General features: G+C 45.2%; 1 protein-coding gene across 1 annotated transcript in view; it reads right to left on the bottom strand.

The window, feature by feature from the left end:
• dock6 (dedicator of cytokinesis 6) overlaps nucleotides 1-10,000 on the bottom strand; it is a 141,104-nt gene that overhangs the window by 58,451 nt on the left and 72,653 nt on the right. Inside the window, 10 exon segments of the mRNA XM_084328304.1 lie at nucleotides 1-61; nucleotides 2,615-2,797; nucleotides 4,108-4,262; nucleotides 4,827-4,973; nucleotides 4,976-4,995; nucleotides 6,692-6,732; nucleotides 6,734-6,771; nucleotides 6,774-6,831; nucleotides 8,492-8,655; nucleotides 8,658-8,661. The exon segment at nucleotides 1-61 is cut by the window's left edge and continues 66 nt beyond it. Coding sequence (XP_084184430.1) covers nucleotides 1-61; nucleotides 2,615-2,797; nucleotides 4,108-4,262; nucleotides 4,827-4,973; nucleotides 4,976-4,995; nucleotides 6,692-6,732; nucleotides 6,734-6,771; nucleotides 6,774-6,831; nucleotides 8,492-8,655; nucleotides 8,658-8,661 — 871 coding nt within the window.

Raw genomic sequence — 10,000 nt, 5'->3', positions numbered from 1 at the left:
CCTTCATGTCCTGAGACTTCTTGAAGGTCAGGCTGTTGATCCTCTCCAGGGCCTTCTTCCCCTGCGGCCGCAAGGGTCAAGAACCAAGAGGGTTAACACCAACACCACAAACATCAAGAACCAAGAGGGTTAACACCAACACCACAAACATCAAGAACCAAGAGGGTTAACACCAACACCACAAACACCAAGAACCAAGAGGGTTAACACCAACACCACAAACACCACAAACACCACAAACACCAAGAACCAAGAGGGTTAACACAAACACCAAGAACCAAGAGGGTTAACACCAACACCACAAACACCACAAACACCAAGAACCAAGAGGGTTAACACAAACACCAAGAACCAAGAGGGTTAACACCAACACCACAAACACCACAAACACCAAGAACCAAGAGGGTTAACACAAACACCAAGAACCAAGAGGGTTAACACAAACACCAAGAACCAAGAGGGTTAACACCAACACCACAAACACCACAAACACCAAGAACCAAGAGGGTTAACACAAACACCACAAACACCAAGAACCAAGAGGGTTAACACAAACACCACAAACATCAAGAACCAAGAGGGTTAACACAAACACCACAAACACCAAGAACCAAGAGGGTTAACACCAACACCACAAACACCACAAACATCAAGAACCAAGAGGGTTAACACAAACACCACGAGCATCAAGAACCAAGAGGGTTAACACAAACACCACAAACACCAAGAACCAAGAGGGTTAACACAAACACCACAAACATCAAGAACCAAGAGGGTTAACACCAACACCACAAACATCAAGAACCAAGAGGGTTAACACAAACACCACAAACATCAAGAACCAAGAGGGTTAACACAAACACCACAAACACCAAGAACCCACAAACACCAAGAGGGTTAACACAAACACCACAAACACCAAGAACCAAGAGGGTTAACACAAACACCACAAACACCAAGAACCAAGAGGGTTAACACAAACACCACAAACACCAAGAACCAAGAGGGTTAACACAAACACCACAAACACCAAGAACCAAGAGGGTTAACACAAACACCACAAACAAGCATCACAAGATTCCTTCAAATCTAGGCTCAAAACCCACTTCTACCTACTAGCCTTTCCCGTTCACTGACTCATGCCCTGTTTTCCTGTGTGTTCCTGTGTGCCCTCCCATAAAACGGAGTGTGATTGTTGTCCATATGTATCTTGTGTATCTAACCTCTGTACAGCACTTTGGTTGACACGCGTCATGTGAAATGTGCTATATAAATAAATCTGATTGATTGATTGATTGAAGAATCAAGAGGTTTAACACCACCACAAACACATCAAACATAAGCACCACAAACATAAACACCACAAACACCACAAACATAAACACCACAAACACAAACAGTCACAGCACAGGGAACAAAGAATACCTTGTATTATAAACGACTCTATGCTGATGATACAGTATGTGTATAACGAACGGTTCGGGTAGGACCAGTTCTTCAGGGTAAATCTAGGTTGGTTTCCTATTGAGGAGCACGTGACTGTGGAGTCACTCGGTGCAGCACAGTCACGAGAGGGGCTAGTGTACAGTATGTTGTGTAGTATGTGTCTTAGTGGCGTCTTGTACCTTGTATTATAAACTACAGGACACTCATAGCCCTGTTACACCGCCCGGGCTCCGGTTCAAGCTCCAGCTCCGTTCTGAACCCTCTGAACCTTGGTGCTCTCTGGCGAACCAGCCCGCGTTTACACCCATTTAAGCAGAACCAACATTCCACCGTCTCAGTCATCAACGGGGGCGTTACTCAGGCGGAGGTAAAAATAATGCGTGGAGAAAGGCTTAGCGAGCCTCAACGCGCGAGCGCACACACAAAAGCACACACGCACTGTATACGTTTGAAATTAATCGTTCCAGCAAAGTAGGCTTCTATTATTCGAATTACTATTTTAATGGGTATCAAGTCCTACTGTAGAACATGACATATTAGCATGACATCTGATTTATTAATGCCAATACTAAAGATTAGGGACAAACACAATTGGCACAAGTGTAAATGATGGATTAGTCACTCACAGTTAACATCCGACTGATTAGCTCAACTGGTTAGTCCGCTGGCGGTGGATCCTATGGTCACAGGTTAAAATCTCTTGGTTCCAAAAGTTCAGTTTTTTCATTAATTCATTTATCCACTCTGGTTGGATGGTGTATTGTACTTGTGCTGTATCATAACAATACATTTAAATCTAATCTCATTTTGAGAGCAGTCGCAAAATGGCTTCCTGTTGAATGGATTGTCGAGTGCAATGCCGACTCACTACTTTCCCCCCGTTTACTCGTCTTCACAGCCTAGAATATGACACGCCCACTGATGATGTCACGGTTCGCGAGGAAAAACCAACTATTTTCCGGTGCCAGCTGAGCACCGATTTGTCACGTTCTGAACCAATTAATCCCGGTGTGAACGCGCCAGGCTCCGGCTCCAGCAGAGGTGCATGCTGGGTAGTGTAGTGTACCTTGTACTGGAAGCAGGAGACACAGAGGTGCATGCTGGGTAGTGTAGTGTACCTTGTACTGGAAGCAGGAGACACAGAGGTGCATGCTGGGTAGTGTAGTACCTTGTACTGGAAGCAGGAGACACACAGCAGCAGCAGGTCCAGTAGACGGTTGATCTGCTGGACTGACAGGTCCGACACCCAGCGCTCCAACAGAACCTCGTCAGCGTTCTTCAGAACCCAGAGGAAGCAGACCAGGAGAGTTCTACTGCACTCTGCTGAGAGAGAGCTGCACTGACGCCCTGCCTGGGGGGGGGGGGGGGGGGGGGGAGGGGGGGGAGGGGAGGGGAGGGGGGGAAGGAGAGGGGGGGGGAGAGAGAGACAGGGAGAGAGAGGGGGGGGGAGGGGGGAGAGAGAGAGAGAGGGGGGGGGAGAGAGAGAGGGGGGGGGAGAGAGGGGGGGGGAGAGACAGAGAAAGAGGAGAGAGAGAGAGGAGAGAGAGACAGAGAGAGAGAGGGGGGGGGAGAGAGAGAGAGAGGGGGGGGGAGAGAGAGAGAGAGACAGAGGAGAGAGGAGGGAGAGGAGAGACAGCGAGAGAGAGGGGGGGGGAGAGAGGAGGAGAGGGGAGAGAGAGAGAGGGGGGGAGAGAGAGAGAGGGGGGGGGAGAGAGAGGGGGGGGAGAGAGGGGGGGGGGAGAGACAGAGAAAGAGGAGAGAGAGAGAGGAGAGAGAGACAGAGAGAGAGAGGGGGGGGGAGAGAGAGAGGGGGGGGGGAGGAGAGAGAGAGAGAGACAGAGGAGAGAGGAGGGAGAGGAGAGAGACAGCGAGAGAGAGGGGGGGGAGAGAGGAGGAGAGGGGAGAGAGAGAGAGGGGGGGGGAGAGAGAGACAGAGAAATGTACTTAAGTACTAAAAATTTACTTAAAGTAAAACACTTTTTTCCGATTGTCTATTCTTCTGATAGCAGGTGTTTAATCAAAGATCCCCGCTTTCTAGTCTTGCACAAGGACCAATCAGCATGGGTATGGGCGGGTTCATCTTCCATTGATGGGGATTTGATTGGCTGTTTTTAAATAAAGTGCTGCCGCAGGATTAATAATGTTAACGTTAGTTCGGCCAGAGAAACAAATATACTAATTAAATGGTTGGACCTGCGAGATTTGTACTTGTAGGTCTGCTTTTTAAATGTAAGGAGTAAAAAGTATGTTTTTTTCCCTCTGAAATGTAATTGAGTAAAAGTACAAACCTAATAATACTTGAGTAAAGTACAAATCCCCCAAAAACAGTACTTAAGTATTGTAACAAAGTACAATTACTCAAGTACTTTACACCCCTGTACAAGACCAGTGTAACTCAGTATACATTCTAGTTCACACAGTAAGTACAAAATGGATGGTTAAGGACGGTCATAGAGGAAGTCATGAACAGAGAGCGCCCTCTGCAGGCGGGACGGCGTACTTCAGAAGTGAAAGGAAACATGGGGAGAATGAAAACACCTGGAGGAGTGTCTATTGTTATTATTATTATGGGTCTATTGTTATTATTATTATGATCCGTTTCCTGCCTGACGGGGTTAGTGAGGGGGGCTCTAGGACCCAGGGGGGGGCGTCACCACTCACCACGGTGGGCAGAGCGAAGGGGTTGGCTCTGGGGTGGGGCAGCGGGGAGCCGGCGATCGCCATGGCAACAGACTGACTGATGGTGCTGCTGCCGTCTGGGTCGCTGTCGTCGGGGAGAAGAGCTGCGGTGTGACGGAGCCGGGCGGGGGAGGGGTCTGCAGAGAGAGAGAGGGGGGGAGGAGGGGGGAGAGGGGGGGGGGGGGGGGGAGAGGGGGGGAGGGGGAGAGAGAGGGAGAGAGAGGGAGAGGGGGAGAGAGAGAGGGAGAGAGAGAGAGAGAGAGAGAGAGAGAGGGGGGGAGAGAGAGGGAGGGAGAGAGAGAGAGAGAGAGAGTGAGAGAGAGACACACAGAGAGAGAGAGACACACACACACACACACACACAGAGAGAGAGACACACACAGAGAGAGAGACACACACACACACACACACACACACAGAGAGAGACACACACACAGAGACACACACACAGAGAGAGAGAGACACACACAGAGACACACACACACACACACACACACAGAGAGACACACACACACACACATACAGAGACACACACACACACACACACATACACACACACACACACACACACAGAGACACACACACACACAGAGAGAGAGAGAGAGAGAGAGACACACACACACAGACAGATTACTGGAGTGTGATATAGTGCGATGTGTTCCTGGTCCTCTCAGGACGCAGCAGGGCGTTGTTTTTCTCACCGGTGAAGTCGTGGAGCTGAGCCAGCGTCTCCATGACGATGGGGATGAGTGGCAGGTAGAGCTGAGCGATGTGCCCTCTGACCTGGGGGTCTGTGTAGCGCGGGTCTGCGTCGTGGCTGCACAGCAGGGAGTGGAGCGCACTGATGCCTTCTTGTGGAGGAAGAACACCCTGCGGACATATATATATAAATATATATATAAATATATAACACCCTGCGGACATATATATATAAATATATAACACCCCGCGGACATATATATATAAATATATATATAAATATATAACACCCTGCGGACATATATAATATAAATATATAACACCCTGCGGACATATATATATAAATATATATATAACACCCTGCGGACATATATATATATAAATATATAACACCCTGCGGACATATATATAGAAATATATATATAAATATATAACACCCTGCGGACATATATTATATAAATATATATATATAAATATATAACACCCTGCGGACATATATATATATATATAACACCCTGCGGACATATATATATATAAATATATATATAAATATATAACACCTTGCGGACATATATATATAAATATATAACACCCTGCGGACATATATATATATAAATATATATATATATAAATATATAACACCCTGCGGACATATATATATATATAAATATATAACACCCTGCGGACATATATATATATTATAAATATATAACACCCTGCGGACATATATATAGAAATATATATAGAAATATATAACACCCTGCGGACATATATATATAAATATATATATATATAAATATATAACACCCTGCGCACATATATATTATATATATATAACACCCTGCGGACATATATATATAAATATATATATAAATATATAACACCCTGCGGACATATATATATAAATATATAACACCCTGCGGACATATATATATATATAAATATATATATAAATATATAACACCCTGCGGACATATATATATATAAATATATAACACCCTGCGGACATATATATATAAATTATATATATAAATATATAACACCCTGCGGACATATATATATAAAATATATAACACCCTGCGGACATATATATATAAATATATATACAAATATATAACACCCTGCGGACATATATATAGAAATATATATATAAATATATAACACCCTGCGGACATATATATATATATATAAATATATATATAAATATATAACACCCTGCGGACATATATATATAAATATATAACACCCTGCGGACATATATATATAAATATATAACACCCTGCGGACATATATATATAAAATATATATATAAATATATAAGTCAGTGTCACATATATATATATAGAAATATAAGTCATACCATACATATATACAATACATATATATATCTAAGTCAGTCATGCCATGTATATAAATATCTAAGTATCTAATAGGGCAGGGATTATAAATCAAGGTATGTGAAGAGAAAGCTGTCGATGTGGAAAACGTATCGATAGTTGCCAACGTTAGTTAGCGTTAGCTATCAATGCTAACGGTAGCAATGTATGTAACGTGTGTAACGTTAGCTGAGGTGTGTGTGTATGAGTGTGTGTGTGTATGAGTGTGTGTGTGTGTGTGTGTGTGTGTGTGTGTGTGTTTGTGTGTGTGTGTATGAGTGTGTGTGTGTATGAGTGTGTGTGTGTATGTGTGTGTATGTGTGTGCGTGTGCGTGTGCGTGTGCGTGTGTGCGTGTGTGTGTGTGTGTATGCGTGTGTGTGTGTGTGTGTGTGTGTGTGTGTGTGTGTGAGAGTGTGTATGAGTGTGTGTGTGTGTGTGTGTGTGTGTGTGTGTGTGTGTGTGTGTGTGTGTGTGTGTGCTGATAACCGACCCCTCTCCGTCCGGCTCCAGGATGAGTGACAGCTCCGTGAGGCAGCAGCCCGGACAGGAAGTGCTGCTGGCGGAAGGGAGGGACAGCTCGAACATGCTGGCCACGCCCTGGTCCTGCGCCGCGCTGGAGAAGGCGGAGCTCTGAGGACACATGGAGACGCGTGAGGAGGAGGAGGCGACACTGGACGTCCACACGGCCTCTCACTCAGGAGACCTACAGTAACTGCTGCTGTTTCTCATAGGGTCTCCAGGGTGGGGGGGGGGGGGGGGGGGGGCTAAATGTAGCTATGTTCCAGTTTTATGTACTGTAAAGCTTCAATACACTCTGTACCGATCACAAATACCACCGACCTGGTTGTGTGGCAATATATTAATCTTGTATCTTGTATTTTGAGACTCCAAGTGGCCATTTTGGAAAAACGCACAGACATACCATTATAAAAAGTTGTGTAAAACACACTCATTGTCTGTGGTATTGTTATCAACTGTGTCTGTACTGGATAAGGCTTTAGGCTCTGGACCCATTGTGGTGTCCAGGTCATACTGTACCAATCAGCTGGAACCTGTAAGAGGCCTCTGTCTGCAACATCATTCAAATGGAAGTAAAGAAAACCGTAAAAACTTAACTTACCTTAAAGGGGCTATGTACTGCTATTCCTAGCACTATTTGGGCAACTGTGGGTACAAGAATCGAGTTTGTTGGTTGACTTTTTTTATTACATTGGATGAAATTTTTTTTATACTGACCGAATCTATTTATTTATTTATTTATTTATTTATTTATTTATTGGACTGACGGATCAACAGTGTAGGGATCCAGTTCTAATAGTGTCATGTCTCTTGTGCCTTGAAAGTGTCATGTATGTCTCTTGTCCCTGTTTTGTCTTGAATGTATAGAAATGCAGCTGTTTGCCGTATCATGCCTTAAATTGCCCCTTGCGGGACTAATAAAGTTTTTTGAATTGAATTGAATTTTGTCACAGGAGAGATTTGCCTCTAGGATGGAACCAGGTAGGTAATTTCATCTTTCCTTGTGACAATATTGTCACCCACTGTAACTGAGAAGCCGTCGGTCTTGCTGAGTTTGTTATTTGAACCGAAGACTAGAGAATGGACTCTGTTTTGCCCATGTGTAATGATAGTTTGTTATCAGCGAGCCATATGCAGATTCTGCCTAGTTCTGAGCTGAGGGTTTTTTTCAACCTGTAACTTGTTCTTGTCAGAGACCAGCAGGGCTGAGTCGTCCGCAAACAGGAACAAGTTGCAGTCACAAGCTGACGACATGTCATTTGCATAAAATAGGAACAGTAGCGGACCTAGTATGCTTCCTTGTGGAACACCACAGCTCACTGGGAGGGGGGGGGTGGGGGGGGGGGGGGGGTAGGGTACCGTTTACCTCCACCATCTGTTCCCTCCCCTCCAGGTAGGATTGTATCCAGCTCACTGATACACTATCAAAACCAATTGCTTTTAGTTTGTCAATCAGAATGGAGTGATTGACAGTGTCGAAGGCCTTTTGTAGGTCCAGCATGACCATGCCGCATGTCCCAGCCCAGTACCTGGGAGGAGGTGGAGGGGCGAGGGCGAGGCGGGGGGGGCTGAGGGGGGGCAGTACCTGGGAGGTGGTGGAGGAGGTGGAGGGCGAGGGCGAGGCGGGGGGGCTGAGGGGGGGGCAGTACCTGGGAGGTGGTGGAGGAGGTGGAGGGCGAGGGCGAGGCGGGGGGGCTGAGGGGGGGGGGCAGTACCTGGGAGGTGGTGGAGGGGGAGGGCGAGGCGGGGGGGCTGAGGGGGGGGGCAGTACCTGGGAGGTGGTGGAGGAGGTGGAGGGCGAGGCGAGGCGGGGGGGGCTGAGCGTGGAGCAGGGCAGGTTCAGGATGACGTAATGCTCGTGGCTGCAGACCACGCGGATGAAGTCCATCCTGAGGGCGGTCAGGCCGCTGGGGTTCTGGGTGGTGTGCATCTTGTGGAGATCTGAGGAACACACAGGCTGAGTGAGGGGGGGGGGGGGGGGGTGTGTGTGTGTGTGTGATAACTAGCGATCTGACAAACACACACTCTCTGAGTGAGGTGGAGGACTGTGTCATACTGTAACTAATATAAAAGGTAAAAGGTGCTTTTATATAACAGCTTTTATCCAAAGCGCTTTACAATTTTGTTCCTCACATTTGACCCGACACCGACGGCGGAGGCGACCATGCAAGGTGCCAACCTGCTCATCAGGAGCAGTTAGGGGAGTGGGAGTCGAACCGGGAACCTTCTGATTACCAGACGACTGCTCTACCTCCTGAGCCACTGTCGCCCCAACTATGAGGTCATAGTGTCATAACCATGAGGTCATAGTGTCATAACCATGAGGTCATAGTGTCATAACTATGAGGTCATAGTGTCATAACTATGAGGGTCATAACTAGTGTCATAACTATGAGGTCATACTAGTGTCATAACTATGAGGTCATACTAGTGTCATAACTATGAGGTCATACTAGTGTCATAACTATGAGGTAGGGTCTGGGCGATATGGCCTAAAAATAAAATCCCTGATTTTAATTTAATTTTTTATATTTATTTATCTTTGAGAGCTAAAAAAAATAAAAATAAAAACTTTGTTTTTATTTGACACAAAAAAAGTATCAAACCAAGATGAATGTCCCTATTGGGATTAATAAAGTGCAAATCGAACTTTCACCAAACATCACTTTTTGTAAAATAAAAGGTGACTCTTAAAATCGATTAAAAATGTTCAAAATCATCCTAAATCATTAATTCAAATTAATCGATAATATCAATTAATCGCCCAGCCCTACTATGAGGTCATAACCATGAGGTCATAGTGTCATAACCATGAGGTCATAGTGTCATAACCATGAGGTCATAGTGTCATAACCATGAGGTCATAGTGTCATAACCATGAGGTCATAGTGTCATAACCATGAGGTCATAGTGTCATAACCATGAGGTCATAGTGTCATAACCATGAGGTCATAGTGTCATAACCATGAGGTCATAGTGTCATAACCATGAGGTCATACTAGTGTCATAACCATGAGGTCATAGTGTCATAACCATGAGGTCATAGTGTCATAACCATGAGGTCATACTAGTGTCATAACCATGAGGTCATACTAGTGTCATAACCATGAGGTCATAGTGTCATAACCATGAGGTCATACTAGTGTCATAACCTTGAGGTCATACTAGTGTCATAACCATGAGGTCATAGTGTCATAACCATCATTTTACATTTACATTTAGTCATTTAGCTGACGCTTTTATCCAAAGCGACTTACAAGTTCTGTACGACAGGTCATCA

The sequence above is a fragment of the Notolepis coatsorum genome (assembly GCF_963971535.1).
Source record: "Notolepis coatsorum genome assembly, chromosome: 14".
Lineage (NCBI taxonomy): Eukaryota > Metazoa > Chordata > Actinopteri > Aulopiformes > Paralepididae > Notolepis > Notolepis coatsorum.
Note: the sequence above shows the minus strand (reverse complement) of the source record. Positions and strands in the feature narration are given on the sequence as shown.